Below are 19564 nucleotides of genomic sequence, written 5' to 3' on the forward strand. Positions count from 1 at the left end.
CCACCTATGGTCCTGAGACACCCCCTTCCCCTGTCCTATATTCCTGGCTTGCCCTGGCTCTTTCTGCCTCTGTTCTCTTCTTGCCTCAGGACCTTCCCATCCCCTCTATGGGGACCTGTTCTTGCCTTCTTCAGCTTCTTATTATCATTTGAAGGTTGGTGTGACCATCATTGTTCCCTAGAGAGGTCCTCTGCCTCGTACCCTGTGCCTTCAAGCAGCTGGGAGCTCACCCCTTACCTTCTCTATACTGAACTGACCAGAGTCAGCCTGGCAGGTTGCTTACCTGTCTATTATCAGTCACCCCCGAGCCAGTGAGAGACATGTAAGATGAGACTATATGTGCCTTGCCTGTGACATATGCCTAGCCCCATAGGCCCTCCTAAGGGTGCGGAGAGCAGCACTGTGTGTCCTGAATAGAGAAGAACTGCCTAAGGAGCTCTGCTGTCCAGCATCAGGATGGTATTCCACTGAGGCCAAGACCTGTGGGTTCCTTAGGGATCATGGGCACTACTCTCTGAGGAGTTGTGTGGTGCACTGTCCCATGGTGGCATGGGTTGATGTGTGGGTGAGCACAGGTGGGCTGGCCGCCAGGGTGTGCACGGCAAAGGAACATGAGGATAGGCAAGGGGTGGGTCTGAGGGAGGCTTAGGGATAGGCTGAGCTGTCTCAAAATGCAGAGCTGAGGGGTTTCCTCTTAATCTGGGAGGGCTCACGAACCCTTTATCTAGGGATCCCCAGGCCAGGAAAGCAGGGGTTGAGGTCAGTGGCAGCAGAGAGAATGGGATGCCCCCTAAGGTGTGAAGGGAAAGTGGTATGGGTACTTATGTCTGGCTCTGGTTGATCCAGGTCACCTTGATGAAAGTGGGAAGAAGCTTTAGGAGGGAGGGACGTGCTCCAGAGAATCACCCAATTTCCAGTGTCAGCCTGCTGCAGTCAATATGAGTTCATGGAGCATGGAGAGTAGGGCAGTCTCATCTAGTCTGACTGCTGTCCTTAGAAGAGGAAAGGCAGATGGTAGACAGGACCAGAAGGCGATGGGATGGCCTTGGGAGTAGTACAGCTATGAGCCAATGACAGCCTGATGGCCAGTGATCAACAAGACAGGAAGGAGGTGGGGAAAGGCCCTTCCTGCATCCCAGAAAGGATGCAGGACTGGCATTCATTGACTTGGGGCCTCTGCTCCCTGTAACTGTGGGGAATCAATGCCTGTTATTCATGGGACTTGGTGCCAGTTGGCCTGGATATTGACAGGAACTGGCAGGAAGGCCTGCCCTGAGGGCCAGCCATGCCCCACGCACTTCTCCTTGGCCTCCTGAAGCGTAGGTGGGACACATCTTTTATTTACAGGTGGACAGACAGGCCCCAAGGAAAGGTCTCTGGGCCAAGGTCACAGGCTGCTGGGTAAAAGAACTAAGTAGCAGCCTGGAGGCAGCTGGGTGAGGACAAGCTTTGCTCTGACAATTGAGAAGACAGCAGTGAGCCATTTCCTGTCTCTGATAGAGGGTGCGGGACACCCAGGAAGGCACCCAGCATGCAGCTAAGCTGGGGGCTAGGTACTAAGGAGAGAGTAAGACTGACATTTCTTACCAGGAGCTAGGAAAGGTCTCCAGTCCCTCCAATCTTGTGTTTGTATGTCTTTGAAGAGGCATTGATGTCTTGTTTACTTTAAAGTCACATTGCAAATCTCTGCCATGTCATAAGTGTTTCTGGTACCTGCATTTACTTTTTCGAAAGTGAAGCTGTTAGTCTAGTTGGAGAATCCCTCAGCTGAAAATATAAAACTCAAAATGCTCTAAACCCTGAACTTTCGGTGCTCCAGCACAATGCCAGAAATGGAAATTTCCACAGCACAAACTCATTTTCAGGCACAGAATTATTTAAAATACGATGTCAAGTTACCTTTTGACTGCAGAAGATCAACATGAGGTAAATGAGTGTGAGGTTTAGGCCAGGGCCCCTGCAATCCAATTATACATATGCAAATATCCTAAGATCCCATTATGCATAGGAAATATCCTGAGCTCAGACATACTTCCTGAAGCCTTAGCGCTTTCAAAAGTTAGAAATCAAAAACGCTTGGCGGTCCTAGGCATCTTGGATCGTGGATGCTCAGCTGTAATCTCAACCACTGATACTGCTGTGATCGGTGGAAATTGTGATGCTGGGGTGTCGGGCTGTGGTGAACTGTGTGAAAAGGGGAATAAGGGATCCCCAGGGTGGGGCACCTCTCAGACCATCAGTAGAGCTCAAAAGAGAGATGAATTGGATGAGCTGCACCATGGTTCCCAAACCTTTGCTTCCTCCAGCAAATGCCTCTTTCCCAGAAACTTCTAGGCTCCTGCGGGTCTGAGCTGGTTTCTAAGTGCTGCTGGGATGCAGGCAGCAGCCTTGGGAGTTGTCGTGAGGCAAAGAATGAGAGGAGGTGAGTTGTTCTGGTGGGGTGAGTGGAGGTTCCACTTTGGGTGTATCCAAACAGCTCACCTCTTCCTTTTAAACCTTGCTTTTCGGCCTGTCGCCTCCTCCCTGCCAGGACAGCTGTGGGGGTTGGGATAGAATGTTCTGCACTGCAGGTGTCGACCCGTTCTTTTGCATGAAATCAGTTTAGTGGGTCGGGTGCGGCACACTTTACATAAGAAGTTGAACTGAATAGGAACCGGCAGAGCGCATCGCTCTCACAATAAGGACGAGTGAGGCATCGAGGAGGCCTGGCACCTACTTAATGTCACATTAGCCAAATCATTGCTAATGGGAGGCTGAGAAAAACAAACAACAAAACAAGACAACAAACAAACCCACAGAAGCAAAAAACAAAACAAAACAAAACAAAAAACCAAAACCAGCCCTGTCACCTGGAATTGTTACCTTAGTCAGAAAACAGTGTTGTAGGTGGGATTGTGTTAAAAATGCTGAGACAGGAGCCTGCCTAGGATCATGAGACAGAGCACCCCATCCCCCATTACAGACATTTTTACAAGAAAGGGGAGAGTGCAGAGAGAGAGTATAAACAGCCCCACAGGGAAGGAGGAACATTGCAGAGGCAGAGATGGGAGTCAGCAGTCAGAGCAGCAGGAAAGGCAAGGATGGAATCTCTTCTTGAGCCTCCAGAGAAACCTGTCTGTGCCTATGCCTGAACTTTCCAGTGACCCCTCACTTGGCCTCTGGTCCCTGGAAATGTTGTACTAAGTACCTAGTCTGCAGTGATTTGTACCAGGTGACTCAGGGCACTGATAGACCCACAGCAGAGCAGCCCAAGGTGACAGGCATCCATTGATGATGAATTCTCTTTTTAAAGAAGTCTTATTTGCTTTATGTGTATGAGTGTTTTACCCGAATGTATGTATGCACACTGTGTATATGCCTGGGTCCCACAGAGGTCAGGAGAAAGTGTCGGATCCCCTCAGGCTTTGAGCTACCAAGCTAGTTCTGGGAAGCAATCCAGGTCATCTGGAAGAGCAACCAGTGCTCGAAACTGATCAGACACTTCTCCAGCCCCAACAATGAATTCTTATCCCTTGGTGGGCTGGGGATGAGCTGCCCTCCATGGGTGTGGTGGCTACTCTGTTCCTTTTCTCTCCTCTGTCTGGGCCCACGGGCTGCCACACTAGAGGAAGCAGGAGTGGCCAGGCTTGCTTGCTCAGGCTTGCAATGGGAATGGGTCACACATAGTCACTGCTACATTGGTCCAAACACTGCACAGAGTCCTGGCACAGAGTCCTGGTGAGAGGCTGTGGATTCTAGTGGGGTGAATTCCGCCTGAGGTGGTTTGGACAGGAATGGTCCCCATAGACTCGTGTGTTTGAGTGCTTGGCCTTTAGGGAGTGGCACAATTGAAAGTTGTGTGGCCTTGCTGGAGTAGGTGTGGCCTTGCTGGAGAAAGTGTGTCACTGTGGGGGTGGGCTGTGAGGTTTCATATGCTCAAGCTACACCCAGGGTGGTTCACAGTCACTTCTGCTGCCTCTGGATCAAAATGTAGAACTCTTAGGGACTTCCCCAGCTCCGTCTCTGCCTGCATGTCTCCATGTTTCCCACCATGAGGACTAAACCTCCGAAGCTGTAAGCCAGCCCCAATGAAATGTTTTCCTTTATAAGAGTTGCTGTGGTCATGGCGTCTCTTCACAGCCATAAAACCGTAACTAGGATAACACCCACCGCAGGTAAATACACCTGTGTGTGTCAGAGGACGCTGTTTGCAGTACACAGGGCTGTTTATATGCGCAGTTTGGAAGCCACTACCCAATGACAGTGGGCATGGTACAAGAGGCTCTGGCCGTTCACATCAGCCTCAGAGTTCAGAGGTTTTAGGACTGTGCTTCCTCTCTCTGAGACCTTCCACATCATCATGGAAGGTTCCATGAAGGGCAGGCATAGAAGGAGATGCAGATAGAGCATAAAACATGAGCACCAAGTGCATCATGTACTCCCTCTTTGTACTCCCTCTTTCAGTGTGGACCAGGCAGGTGGAGAGGTTGAGTTTATTCTGCAGCATCCCTAGGATAGCCTGCCCACAGGACACTGGCCTCGGCACGCCCAGTGTATTGCTCTTTCCACTTGACACTCTCAGCATGTAGGGCACTTGAGGTCAGCTTCACTATGCCTAGGTTATCTGTCTTTCCACTTGGCATTCCCTATCTCCCAATAGTCCAGCAGCTCTAGAAAGCAGGGCTTTAATCATCCATGAGCACCCCTTGATGGTGCTGTTAGGGCAGCTGGGAACACTGGTACAGGCTGTGGCCTGTACACGGAACCCTGAGAGTTCCTGTGTAAGCTCACTGTCCCTGGCACAAACCTGGGGCCTAGCAATTACCCCACCCTGCCAGTGCCTTGTCAGAGTTCCCTTTCCGGATGCTGGAAAACAGGTGCATCTCTGGAGTGGCAGTGTGGCAGGATGCTATTTCAGTGTTCCAGGAAGGGCTTGGCCCTGCCCTGTGTTGGCCTTGGGGGTGGTAGCTGCCACGTGACCCTCTGGCATGTCCCTGGGAGATGTGTCAGCCACAGAGGCTACAGAGAATCTCCACTCTCGCAGCTGCCACCTGAAGCCTCCACAGCGCTGGGCCCAGCCTTGGGAGGAGAGCTACTTCAGGAGGAGGCCGCTCCATGGGGATGCCTGAAGGAGGGACAGGTAAAGCTCAGAATAGCTCTGTGTTCACACCAACCAGCCGAGAAGGAGGACTCAGCTTCTAGATAGAAGGGAAAATCTTGAGGCTTATGGATGAGCTTGGAGGGTGGATCCTGAAAGAAGGGTGTGCTGTCCAGCTTGGTGTCTTGTGAGTAGGGTGAAAGCCAATCAGATTCAGGCTTCAGGGACTTTCACAAACAGTCTGTGGGGTGAGGTGGACAACCCATATTGTAGATGAAGAAACTGAGACTCGCAGAAAGGAAGGCCAGCAGATACTGGACTCCAGCACCTCTGACCTACGTTTGGGCTGGGGTTGCTGGATTGTGACTCTTTGTGCCTGTTCTCTTTCTTCAAAACAATGATTGCCAAAAGGGTCTTGTTGTTCCCCCAGGGAACATTTAGCAATATCTGGGAGCATTTGTGATGGTCATAGGTGGTGAAGAGGTAGATAATATATGGAAGGAGGGGTCAGGGTCCCAGTACATAGGCCCACTGCATTGACAGTTACACTAAGGACTATAATAAGAATGTTCCTTCTCCCTACATAGAGAATGGGGCAGGCCATGCCCCTGAGATAAAAGCATTAAGTCTAGGGGGCTTTGTATTGGTAGGATGACTTTCAGGATAAGCATGGTGGGAAGAGACAGGGGCCCAGAGAGAAGGGATGATGGGAAAGGAGCTGGACCTAGAACAGAGGACTGAGATGGTATGGAGTTGTGCAGGCTTCAGGGTAACCAGCTCTGGCCAGGCTCCTACCTCCACTCATAATTCTCCCACCCTCCTATGAGAACCAGGTACAGTGCCTGGTAGGTCTGTAGGGAGTAGGATCTAGGCAGCCCTCTCTGGCTGACCTGCAGGATCTTTCTAGCAGCAAGGAACATAGCCTACATCCTTATTCCCTGGATGTTGGTGCAAACAACACACACTTGATGTTTGTTTTAGTTAGGGTTTCTCTTGCTGTGACGAAACACCATGACCAAAAGGCAACTTGGGGAGAAAAGGATTTATTCAACTTACCCTTCCATATCACTGTTCATCATGGAAGGAAGTCAGGGCAGGAACTCAAATAGGGCAGGAACCTGGAGGCAGGAGCTGATGCAAAGGCAATGGAGGGGTGCTGCTTACTGGCTTGCTCAGTTTGCTTTCTTATAGACCCGAGGGCAGCCAGCTCAGAAATGGCACTACCGCCATGGGCTGGGCCCTCCCTCATCAATCACTAATTAAAAGAATGCCCAACAGCCTGATATTATGGAGGCATTTTCTCAACTGAAGTTGCCTCCTTTCAGATAGCTTGTATCAAGTCGACATAAAACCATTCAGCACAACACTGCACCCCCAAAGGTGAGAGCTGTGGATGTCTCACCACCAAATGGCTTAAGGAAGGAGGGCTCACTGCTGGCCACAGAGCTGGCTGGAAGGGGGCTGATGGCTGGAACCTTACCCTCCTACTTCCCTGCTATTGTGAAGATACCTCGGATGCCGGAGCTGGGGACATGTGACCATGTCCATTTCCTAAATGGCTGTCTCCTCTGTGGGGAGACAGTGCATTTGGCTCATCCGTGGCAAAGAGCAGACAGCAATCTCGAGAACACAGCTGCACCACTGTAAGCTACACCGCTGCTCGTCGGAGGAAGAGGCAGGGAGGAGACTGTGGAGACCTGGCATCTGCCGAGGCACACAGCGGCAGGGAGGATGCTGTTCTATTTATGGGAAGTTATAGAAAGAGCTGAAATGTAAAAGGCTAAGATTAAAAAACTGGATAAATATTCATTATCTTGGATTGGGCAACAGTTTCTTAGAAATGTCTCCAAGAACATAAACTACGGAAGAAAACCCAGAGAAAGAAAAACCAGAGAGATCAGGTTTTCATCAGAGCCGAAACCATTTGCGCTGCAAAGAACACTGTGAGGAAGTGACAGTACAGCTTGGAGGATGACCTTCACATCCAGTCAGGGGTATCAGTGGTATGATGCCACAGATGACAGCCAGTGCAAAGCCAGGTGGAGAAGCCTGTGTTTTCATGAAAGACAGCTAAACATATTTAGCATCACTATCCAGGGACAGGCCAATCAAGATGAGGACGATCACCTCATCTCTACCAGGATGTTGAAAATAAGGGGTTGGGGTTCCTCAGGGTTGGAAGTGAAAGTGGAGCTTAGGATCCAGTTGAGAAGAGACCATGTTCTGAAGCAGTTTGAGCTTAATTAAGGCCTTCCTCAGAGGTCTGCAGGTACCCAGAGCATTGACAGTGAAGTCAGGGCCTCCCCTTGGGAGCATGGCCTCTACCTTGGGAGAGGACATCACTGTGTATTCTCACTTACTACGACACCTAGAACTAGAATAGCCATCAACAGCATAAGGCACTGGCAATTTCTTGTTCCCAAGCTCTTGCTGCTCTTTGGGTCTCCAACAATAGTGAACTGCTCATGTAATTACAAGGTATTTTTGTCTCTGTGTCTCCGGAAACTGGCCTGGCCAGGACTGGTCACAGCAGGCTGGCAGGCTGTGATGGGGTGTTGGCTCACCCTGTCCACCCTTTATCATCCTTGTGCTCTGTGACTGGACCCTGCTGGCATGAGCAAGTTGCCCGGAAGCCTGCTTCTTGGGCATGGCCTGTCAGAATATCAGTCCGGTTATAGGTCAGCTTTCCAGGTTCCCAGCCAGCAGTTCTGATCTCAGCTTTTATTAGTCGTTCAGGAAATGCCTTCCCAACAGTAGCCCTCTTTGGACCTTCATGAGAAGAGGCAAGAGGTCAAGGGGAGGGAGCCTGACGGACAGAGAACCAGCTCCTTCAGGCCCACCCTTGCTCTGCGTGTCTCATGCTGTCTAGCCTTGCTGAGTTACAGAGCCCCCCTAAGCCTTATATCCTTTAGATGGCCCATCAGTAACAATGCCTTTTAATACTAGTCAGTGGCAAAGCCAAGATGAGAGCCAACTGTGTGTTCACACCCAGCAGACACATTTGGAACCCGGTCATCATGTGACCTGAAACAGCCTGCACCGGTGATGAGATGCTTACTTCAATTCATTGTATTTATTTGTTTATACATCAGTTCTCATGTAGCCCAGGCTGGCCTTGAATGCGCCCTGTGTTGGAAGATGACCTAGAACTTCTGATCCTCCTGAGTGCATGGATTACAGGTGTGAGCCACTACAGTCAACTTATGCAGACCTGGGGCTTAGAACCCAGGGCTTCATGCATACTAGGTGAGCACTGAGACCAACTGAGCTTCCTCTCCAGCCCTGAGCTGATTATTTTAGTGCTACTAATTCATGTGCACCCCAAGTTGGGGCCCCTCCTTCCCCCATCGCTTTGTGTTGGACTCAAAGCCAAGGCTTTGGATCACACGAGGACTCACAGCTGGTCTGCTGGGTGGTGTCTACTGGTTATCCATCTACAGAGGTGTGTTGGAGGTTCCTGCTCTAGGATGAGCCCATCTGGGGAACCGAGAGCTCATTTAATCAGATGTCTGCCTATACCCTCTGGGGTATAGCCCTGGCTAGGTGGTGATGGAATGAGCCAGTACTGGGCTTGGCTGTTAGGAGATGATTGATTGACCCAGATGCACTTCCTGTTTCCTATCAGATCTGAGGAGCATCTGTAGGCATCTGCTGCCACTGAAGCACAAGTGGTGTGTCATGGGGAGACACACTGGGCAGAAGCCACCCCAGACCTTCTGCATGTCTTGGACTCTGATGATCTGGGTGGAGGCAGATACTCACATAGCCCTGACCTGGATGCTACTGTAAGAGCAGGTTCCCTGGGTCCTGAAAGGCTGATTCTTGTGGCAATGAAATGCTAACCTGTAAGGATACGGGTGGCCGACAATGTTGACCAGCTGCTTGAGGCTGAAGGAGTCAGGGGTTATAGGCCAGTCCTGTGTGGCTACCACTATCATATGGACATTCCGTAATATGTGACAGTGGGTGGGTCACAAGGGTGCTTTTGGCTCTGCTGCTCCAGCATTGTCCATCCCACAGGTGGTGTGCAAGATTCCTGTGGTTCTGTCACAAGGTGCTATGAGCACCTACAAAGATAGAAATGCTGGGTTTGGGTGGGCTGGGCTTTCTGATAGAGAAACCTCAGCATCCAAGAAGCTCAGTGTGCTTGTTGTAGAATTGAAGAAAGAGGGGGGAGTTATTACGTCAGCGGAACCATGAAGCAGGGTTATTACATACAGATAAATAAGGAGGCAGGGTTATTATATAGCGATGACAAGGAGGCGGGATTATCACATACAGATAAACAAGGAGGCGGGATTACTATATGCAGCTGCCTCAAGGAGATGAGGCATTAGCAGTTTTGTAGGGGAGCAGTCTTCATGCTGTACCCGTCTCAGGGAGAGAAAGCTATGGCGGACATTCTCGGTACACAGTATCGGCATTTTCACTTGGAGGGAAGGCTTTGCCATTTTCCCATGAGGCTGAGGCTGAGGTTTTGGTAGCTGACATAGCTGTGCCTCTGTTCACAAGTCTTGTTGACTCAAGACTTCACACACGCAGGGCTTCCTCCACTCCCCACACCCTGGGCGATTTGCTACACTCACTGGAGACCCTGCAGTCTTCCAACCCCATCCCCAAGCATCATACACAATGGCAGCCTGCTGGCCGTGTTCCGCAGCACAGACTTAGCTGTCCCCTACAGTTGTCATGGCTATGTTCAGAGACCCTGGGAGACTCTCTGGTTGGCCTCATATACTCCTGGAAGGGAACTGATATGGTTGCAGAAATGAGACACAGACAGGCCAGTGGAGAACAGCTATTCACAGGGACATGTCGTGACCCGGACCAGCATGGAAAGCGTGCTTGCTTCTGTCCCAGAAGGTACTGCCCAGCCCCAGAGCCTCCATCTCACGTCACTTCTAGTGGCCCTCCTGCCTGCTGCAGGTTTACCAGGCTGCCATGTCTGCCTTCAGCCCCGAGCCTCCTCCCAGTTCACTGAACCATTGAAAGGGAGAGACGGACTTAAACATCCCACCACTCTGTGGGTGAACCAGAACCACAGGGCAGTCACAGAAAACTTGCTTCATATCTTTAGAACGTAGAAAATTCAAGAATCCCAAACCAGCCATTTGTGTAACACACAATAGCTAGGAAGCTGTCCAAAGCTGCCAATAAGAATCCTAGCCTAGGATAACCCCATCTTCCCTACATCCTACCCTTCTTTCTACCCTGGAAAATAGAAAACACAATCAACATGGGCTTCTGGCCTCTGACTATGGCCCCCAATCAGGGGTCCAGGACCACTGGTGTTTAGACAAGGATGGAACTAAGTAAGAAAATCAGGCCATGAGAGGGAATAAATAATTTAAAAAGGCCCCAGGATTTCAGTATGGTGAGGGCTCTCCTTCCAGGTGGTGAGACAGGAGTTTGACTGCCCCACCGCTCATTTGCCTGATGTGGCTCCTTCCAGCTGGCACATCTGTTTCTGTCAGGGATTCCCAGACAGCGTCAGACCCACACTGAGCTCTTCTTGCTGTGATCACCAGCCTTCATCTCTGTGTGAGGTGACTGATCATTTCAGGTGAAGCAGGGTCCACATTAGGGCATGTCCAGGGCCAGGACTTTTTGTCTTTCTCACTGTGGTTTTCTAATGCCCAGTGCCGTGCATTGCACAGGCTAGGCTGGGAGAATTAAGGAAGGAAGGCAGAGGCTCATGTCCTTAGGGCCACAGCACCAGCCCTGCAGTCCTGACTTACACAGGAAAGCTGGTTCTTCCCAGTTTCCAATGACTTCGATCATTTTGAAGGATAGCCTGGGTGACTCTGGGACCATGAGAGTGGTGAGGCATTTAGATACCTGTCCTGCTTGGGACCCATGAAGAGAGTGAAGACAACACATACATATGTGACACGTGGTGCCACTCCCAGGCGTGTGATGAGGGACTGTAGGGCTCTCAGAAGCTAAAATATTCACCTGAGCCTTTCAAGGAACGCCCATGGGCCCTGCTTCAGGCATTGCAGTCCTCAGGGAGATGGTGTTCCCTTTTCTGTAGCCCATCCCTGACCCAGCCTATGGCAACTCTGACCTCCGAGTCCAGGAGGGAGCTCATCTCCCAGCTGTCACCTGGGTCAGACACCACAGAGCCTTTCTCTACCTCAGTGGGCCCTTTGGAGCTTTGAAACTTGCCTTGAAACTTGCAGGTTTCAAACAGAAGGTTCGAGAGCCAGGCCATTTCTCCAATATCATGCAAGGGCCCAGCAGGAGTCCAGCTGAGGGGACAAGAGGTGTGGGTTGTAGTGAGTTCCTGTGGGTGTTGTCCCCACAGATGGAGTTAAAGTTGAGAGCTGTTTTCTTTACCCTGCCAAGGCTCCCTAGTGCTGGGGCTTCATATACTTAAGCTGGGGCTTAAGTCTAAGTAGTCACAGCCCGGTGTGACTGATCCTTACCACTTGAGTTGACGCTTTCTGTTATTATCACAGTAAGAGGTTGATAACCACTTATTAGAGCCCATCTAGAAATTATGGAGCAACAATCCTACACACTTGCATTTAGGTCTTGGGTGGAGCAGTTCTTTTTGATTGACAGAAAGGGCAGAGCTCCCAGCATGGCTTTTCACTGTTGTCACATCTTGCAATGCTGTGCGGTATGTGCATCAGGACTGCCGGGACAGCGTTGGCACACGTCATTACAGGCACGTGGCTGGGTCAGGGTCCACACTACCTTGTGGGCTCTGTGGGCTTGGACAGATGCGATGACATGCCTCCACCATTCCAGTGTCATTGGGTGCCGTTAGAGCTTCCAGTCCTTCCCTCTCTCCCAACCCTAAACTGGCTATCTAGACCAGCTTGGCTTTGAACTCCCAGAGATCTGCCTGCCTGTCCTCAACTGCTTCTACTAAAGGCACATGCCACCTCACCCGGCAGTCACCCGCTAACTGTCGCCAGGTTTGCCTTTTTCCAGAAAGCCATGGCGGAAGCCGCGACTTTCCGGACTGGCTGCTTTCCCTTGGTGACATGTGTTTCAGGTTCCTGAGAGCTCTTCAGGGATTGGCATTCAGTTCTTAATGCTAAGTCACCTTCCATGCTTGAGAGCTTCTCCACTCCCCTGCTGGAGGTGCCAGGGTGAGGCTCCTTCTACCTCATCACAATCCCTCAAGCCTATTATGGCAGGCTTTGAGCTAGGGGCTCAGAGGATGTGACTAAACTTACTTGACTCCTTCCAAAGCCTTCCCTGTCTGGGGCAGTGCCCTCCAGTATGCAGACCTCATGCACAGGTGCCTGACATGCAGTCAGGTGTGAAGGCCTGTCAGTCTGGAGAAAATCTTGGAGGACTCTCCAGAGGCAGAGGCACAGGCACAGGGGATTAGTTCATAAGGAGGGGAAGGAGACAGAGAGGTCTTCAGCTCAGGCTCTGAAGAGCCTGTGTCTAGGGATGACAAGAAAGCTCAGAAGTAGCCACCAGCTGTGAACCTGTGAACTGGGATTGGGGGTGCCAGGGGACACTGGAGATTGACAGACATTGAAAAATGAGCACAGATGCCCAGAAGTGAAGCCGACGTTTTATGACTCTGGCAGTACCGATGCCTTGTCAGCTGCCTTTCTGGAAGATGCAGTGATGTTCCAAGCGCGGGTTCCACTCTGTGGCCCTGTCGACCCCAGGCTCTAGAACAGCCTTCTGGGAGGAGCCTTCAGCCCTGTGAAGCCCCTTCCCCCAAATCAGACTCCAGTGGAGCAGGATCCCGTGGGTTCCAGTTCTTATGTGATGTCTTCTCTCTCAAATGCAACCCAGAGAGAGGCCCTCTGATGGGACAGCCATAATCAGCTCTCTGGCATGTACTTAGCCAAAGTCACTTGGATAGCAGCTAAGGGGATGATTTGGAATCACCAAAGACATTTAAAAAAAAAAATCCTGGATCCCCAGGATTATAGGCCTTGTTATGGGCCTCAGAGTTGCACTGTGCAGGCTTCCCCCTACCCTTCTGGATTGGTGCTCCCAAGCCTTGGCATGGCTGGCCTTGGACCATTCAGCTGCTCTTGGCCTCAAGTTTCTCTCTTGCTGGCTTCTTGGGGGACTTGGAAGGAATGAACAGAAGCCTTTGCACCCAGTAGGTCTGAAGCTAAGCAGAATGTTGAAAAGAAGTCAGCAGGTTACACCATTGTGTTCCCTGGTGAGTTACTTCACAGAGTCTGGGCTGGAGCCAGGGAAGGGGATCTGTGCCCAGCCCAGCCCAGCCAAAGCCAAGCAAAGAGGACAGGAGACGCCGGCCTCAGAGGTGCCTGGGCCTTTGTCATCTCTGTTTGGGTAATTTATTAGTTGGAAAGATTGCTTTTTCTTAACAGTTGTGTGCCCCTGGCTGCCAGACTGTCTTTGACCTTCAAGGACAGCTTGTTCAGCTTTGCTCTGGGTACTTCTATATTTGGAGCCATTTTAGGGAGGCAGGGTCACTGGATGAGCCACACCAAACCCCTGCATCCTGAGTACTCCTCCTCTGCCAGGACTCAGCTCCCCACCCCCACAGATGCCTCCTGCAGCGTTGGACAGCTGGGGACCCCGCTTTCTCCGATGGCCTCCTGACCTCCTGACTCCATCTTGTCTCAGAGCCTCAAGTCACCCACAAGCAGCGGGAGCTGGCTACTGCTGCGAGAAACAGTTCCCTCTGGGTAGTGCTGACAGGGGATGGGGGCAGGAAGGAAGCAATCGGGCTGGGCAGGCTTGCTGTTGCATCTCCATGGGTACCCTTGACTTTGCTATTCCACAAGTGCCTCATGTTCTAGGAATGAATCCCACTAGGGGCAAAAGGCCCACCTGTCAAATCTGCAACTATTTCACCATGCTGGAGGGAAGCTAGTAGGGTTTTCCTCCCCTCTCTTGGGAGGTCAATTCATGGCTCAGATCTTCCTCTGACCACCAGAGGGCAGTACCATGACCATGTCCACAGCTCCAGGTTTTTCTAGTGGGCAGGGTGGGGTCTGGCCAGCAAATCCACTCTCTCTCTCTCTCCCTCTTTTTATTGATAAAAGATTTAATTATAATAATATTTTAATTAATAATAATCTACATTATGAACAATTTAATCCATACTCTTAATAGAGTTTTCCCCTCAAACCAAATGTGTCTCCAGTAACTTGGGAACTGGTGCTAGGGATGAAACCCAGGGCCTTTGCATGCCAGGCAAGTGCCCTGCTACTGAGATACACCCAGCCCCCACATATTACTGAAACAAACAAACAAACAAACAAACAAACAAAACCGAGGTGGTCATTGCTATAGAACACTTCAGTGTTTGCTGGGCTGGTTGCTAAGCAAATTGCTTTGCCCTTGATCCTGGTTTCCCCCAGGACCAGGGGATGTGAGTAGAGGGTGGGTGGATGGAAAGGACAGATGGAAGGACAGATCGAAGGCAGAGGGTGGGCGGATAGGAAGGACAGATGGAAAGGCAGCTAGAAGGCGGGTGGTGGGGTGGAAGAGTGGCGTGGACAGAAACTCTCTCGAAATCACAACCCCACCAGGGGCAGAACTGAGACTGTATCCCAGACCCGCTTACCCCTCAGCCTATGAGAACCCCAGATCTTCAAATGACTTCTTGCTCATCATGGTCTTGCGTCAGATTCCAGCCATATAATCCCTGCCTTGTCTGACCACGAGGAGATGCTGCCCATTGTTCTTTGTGTCCCAAACTGGATGGACATAAAAGTTCTGGAGAGCCACTCCACCCTACATCTCTGAGCCACACAGGACCAGGTTGACTCACATGGACGTCACCTCCAAGAGCCACCAGTGGCCCAGCCATGCACAGCTGTGAACATTGACTCCAGCTGTGCTTCCTGCCCATAGCTAAAGGCCTGGCCACACTGAGCCTCTCAAAACCTAGCTGAGCCAGAGGCCCTGGCTCTCTGTGCCCCCCCCCCCAGCTTTCTATACTATGGACGAATGTTTCTGATCCAATTTAGTAGAGAAGAGACAGGAAGTAAGTGTGATAGAAGTCCCACTGTGGCCAGGCCAAGGTGCTGGGAGATTGTGGGGATGAAGGGAAAATGGCTGCACGTGATAACAAGGGTTTGGGATGCACCATGCTGCTGCTGAGCGGCCACCATGGTCGCTGTGGTCATCAGAGTGGCATAGGTCACAGAGGGTGGGAAAAGTCCTGTCAAAGAGGGAGGCTGAAGTGAGCCCCATGGAGGCTATCAGCCTGGGCAAGCTGAAGCACCAACTCGAGGCAGATTTTTGAAGTAACAGGTTAGGGGCAGTGTGGCCTCTATGGCTGGTTCTAGGTGGGAGGCAGAGGCAAAGGTCAGGCAGCAGCTGTAGGTGAGTCTGGCCTCTGGTTGTGTTATAGATGGAACTGGGTTCCCTGGCATGTGGCTGAAGGCTGTGGGTCACCACCCTGCATCTGTGGTCCCTGAGCATGGCTGTGCATTTGTTCTCAGCGTGATGGTTGAGACAGTGATTGACTAAGATTACTCTTGTGGGCTGTTCTTGTTAGTGGTGGGTCCTGACCACTACAAGGGAAGAAGGGGAGATGGCCAGTGTGCTTTGTTCCCCTCCACCGCTACCATTGTGTGTGTGTGTCCTATGGCTGCAGTAATGAAGATGAGTAGCAAGGAGGACTGAGCAGGTTGTGAGCTGAGCTGCGGCTGTTCCTTCTGTAGCTGCAGATGGAATGCTGGCTTCTGGAGAGGCTAGCTCTCATGGCTCATGGTCCTTCCTTGTCAAGACTAGCTATATTGTGCCTCTCTGACATCTTCCTTAATCACATCTCCACTGGCTCCAGGATATGTCCTATGATGACATCAAGCCATGCTGGACAGACAATGGCTTTTCCTTTTCCTCCTCAGCCCTTCTCTGAGCTTCGGAGATCTCCAAACACCATACACGGTCTTAATGTCCCAATATATATCTGGGCACAGTGCTGGGGTGGCAAGGCCTGTGTATTGCCCACTGTGTGGCCTCTCTAGGCCAGACCCTTGACATCCCCTCCCTTCTGGTCACAAACCCACGTGATCCCTGTGTGGCCACCTGGGCCTTGTGTCTCCTTAGTTTCTCCAGCCAACTTATTTTTTCTTTAGCCCAAAAACTTGAGATGCTTCTCAGCTACAGGGCAGTTGAGGTGTAGACCCAAGGCTTTCACACCATGACCCAGCATCCCGTGAGCTGACAGATGACATCTGCAGATGCTTTATCAGGCCATGGAACGGGTACATGGTACCATAGCCCTGGCTCTTGAACTTGTGGTTTCTAATGCCTCCTTCAACAGCCTACTTGGCTGTGGCTGACTCTCCAGGGACACTAACGATGTTCATTCTCATGTTTTGGGACCCAAAGGAGATATGAAACCAGCTCTCTGAGGATTGCAGCTGGTTTTGAAGAAGAGGCTAAGGGTCCCAGTGTTGAAGGGCTGCTAAGCTGTCTGGAAGTGATAGCTCTCTGAGACTGTGGGTGTCAAAGTTGTACCAGATAGATGCCACAAGGGTTAGTTGCTCCTCAGAAGGGAACAGGGGTGGCCTTGCCACTTCAGCAGTGGAGAGATCTGTTGGGACACCATAGATATGTATGCAGAGATAGAGATAGGACAGCTCCCTGAGGAGAGCAGAGTGGGTTTACCAGATGGTCTTGGCCCTCAGAACTGTCACTTGCCATACAACCTGAGTGCCACTTGACCCCAGACAGAAGGAGGGGTCGGACCATCACCTCATGCCCTACAGGACCAGAGCTGTGGGTGAGGAGGGCACGCTGGGAGGCCTTCTGCTTGCTCTCCTTGGCTGAGGTGCCCCTCATGTTAATCTGACTCCCTTCTCCCTGCAGTGTCAGAGCCCCAGGCTGCTCCTGCTCCCCTGGAGAAGCCAGCCAGCACCGCGATCCTGTGCAATACCTGTGGGAATGTGTGCAAGGGGGAGGTGCTGCGTGTGCAGAACAAGTATTTCCACATCAGATGCTTTGTGTGTAAAGGTAGGTGTGGAACTGGCCCTTTGCTTGGCCACAGTGTCCTGAACCCAGGGCTTTCCAGCCACTCTTCTTGCTCTCTCTGACCACACCTGAGCTTCTATAGTGCCCTGAACCTATGTCTTAGGCCATCTGGTATGACGAAGAAATCCTCAGGGGGCCCTGGAGGAGCCTAGGGAGACACTAGGTCCACAGGGGTGGGTGCATGAGGCTGGCCCAGAATCAGAGAAGCCAATCTGGAGCTACTGGGGCACTGCAGAGACTGTCAGTGACCTTTTGCGGGCTGTGCAAAATCAGTGGCAGGCTCAGGGTGGACTTGCTCCATCAGATGCCATATCCTCCCTGTAGTAGCAGTGAAAACATTCCAAATGAAAGCCATTAGTTTTTCTTTACTTATAGAAAGTAGTCTAAAAACACAGCAATTTAAAATAATACCAGAAGGCAAGGAGAAGAGGGGCCAGAGCTGTGAGTGCAGCGTCTTCGGCGGACACGGCTGGGGTTGGAGCCTCCTCTTCTGCCCTTAATTACACAAGCATGCAGAAGACCAGGTCCGCCTCCACCCAACACCCCAGAAATGTGAGAACAAGTACCCACAGAGCACAGTGGGTAGGACCCACCCGCTAAAAATGGCGTCCAGGCTCACAGAGCTGGCAGTGTGAAAGGGATGCTATTTTGGAGCCCTACACACATGCCTCCTGGCTTGGCAGTGATGTTCTTCTGGGCTGTGGGGAGATTGGCACTACCCTCGCCACAGTAACCCTCAATGAAGGGCAGGGAGGGAATGTTAAGTTTACTGCTTGGATAGAAAGAGTAGGAGCCAAGTCCTTGGGATATGGAAGTCTGAGGAGGGTCCAGAGGCTTCCAGAAAGGAGTCCACAGTAGAGATGCATTTGGTTGGGACTTGCAGACAGAAATTTGCCAGGCGAGAAAAGGCTGCCCTAGGTGGGAGATAACGTTACCAGGTCAACTTTGGGGAGCGGGAGGTGTAGCTAGAAGCTTCTAGGGTCTTGATTTTAGGTCCTTCTGTGACCCCTGAACCTAGAGATTTGCCCCGGCCCCTGTTTGAAGAGCTGTATTACCCCCACTCTGGTCCTCTGGCTCAGCTATAGTGTATAAAGTCCCGACATTTGAAAAGAGAATTTTCTGCAGAAAGAGCCACCACAAAACAACCCTGGTGCCATCAGCTCTGGATGATCAGCCTCCACAGGAGAAACATGCCCTGTGGGGGTAGTGAGAGGGACACTGAGTGAGCCTGAGTTAGTTCTTACCTCATTCTGGGATCCTGAGGGATCTGACTTCTGCTGAGGCAAACACCAGCCTAGGGCATGGGTAACTTTTAGTAATGGCTTTTAGTAATGTCTCAAGAGCCACCAGGATGGAGGGGGGCCTAGGCATCCCAGTCACCTTGGCCCTACTGAATTCTCACAATGACACACCTTATTTCTAGCCCCTCCCCAACTGCCACACAGCAACCAGAATCCTTTGTGATAGCAACCCCAGGATGATGACTGGGGCTGTTTGGAAAATAAAAATGATGACATGGGCACCTCACACCCAGCATAGCCAGGAAATCTGTGGCCTCAGGCTCCACATATCGGGCATGGGTTGGGGGTTGGAGGACCAGCCCTTTCTATCATTTCACACAGCTCCAAACCACCCATCCCCAGAAGAAAGGACACATTGGTTCTGGGGCAACTTTCTTACAGAGGGCAGCAGCCACTCTCTGCAGCCTGAACTCAGAACCCCGACAGCTACAGAAAAAGCTAGGCGTGGGTGTGAATTTGCTTAACCCAGGACTGGTGGATTGGCAGAGACAGGAGGATCCCTGGAGCTCACTGGGAAGCCAACACAGTTAAATCCCAGAGACCCTGCCTCCAAAAAAATGTGGAGAGCAACTGAGGAAGACACCTGGAGCTGACTTCTGGCCTCCACACACACATATGAATGCATACAAATTTAAAAAAAGATAGAATTCCAGGAAGTGATTCCGATCATGCTTTTCATCAGCTGCTGCCAAGCCCTATCACTCAAAGATGAGTACCTCCCCAAACCCTCCGGGCCTCTGCTAACTTGATCCTCCTCAAATAGTAATGCGATAGAGGCACATTGTCTCCATGAGGGACTTGAGTTACTGGTGAACTTGGACTTTTTATTTTTAGGAGCAGAGGTCTGGGATGTCACTGCCTCGGGGTGACCTTGAAACCCTTAATGCAGCCACAAACCAGCAGGCAGCTGCAATAGCAGGTCCAGGAGCCATGGCTGTCATTGTCCCTCTCTCTATGTTACAGTGTGGCTCACTTCATTCTACGTCCCCACCCCCTGCACACATCCCCCCTCGGAGCACTGACCAGTGATGTCACAGCTGTGACAAGCAGATGCAGCTCAGACTCAGCACCTTGAGTACCTGTGATTGTCTTGTCTCCAAGGCGCTGTACAACAACCCTGTGCAGATCTATCGGCCCCATGGCCTATTCTTACAGAAAGGACATTTGTTTGATCTATAAGTGGGACAAGATTAGACCTTGGGTTCATTCCCAGACTGGGTGTGGAGAAGGAATCCATCAT

The 19564-nt window shown here is 51.2% G+C and overlaps 1 protein-coding gene across 2 annotated transcripts in view; it reads left to right on the forward strand.

Annotated features, from left to right (window-relative positions):
- Ablim2 (actin binding LIM protein family member 2) overlaps positions 1-19564 on the forward strand; it is a 121826-nt gene that overhangs the window by 21777 nt on the left and 80485 nt on the right. For both annotated transcript variants that reach the window (XM_055623809.1, XM_055623808.1), the window contains exon 2: positions 16862-17005. In XM_055623809.1, the coding sequence (XP_055479784.1) occupies positions 16862-17005 (144 nt within the window). The remainder of the gene's footprint in view (positions 1-16861; positions 17006-19564) is intronic.

Source organism: Psammomys obesus, unplaced genomic scaffold (genome assembly GCF_907164565.1).
Source record: "Psammomys obesus unplaced genomic scaffold, mPsaObe1.curated_primary_1811, whole genome shotgun sequence".
In the NCBI taxonomy this organism is placed as follows: Eukaryota; Metazoa; Chordata; class Mammalia; order Rodentia; family Muridae; genus Psammomys; species Psammomys obesus.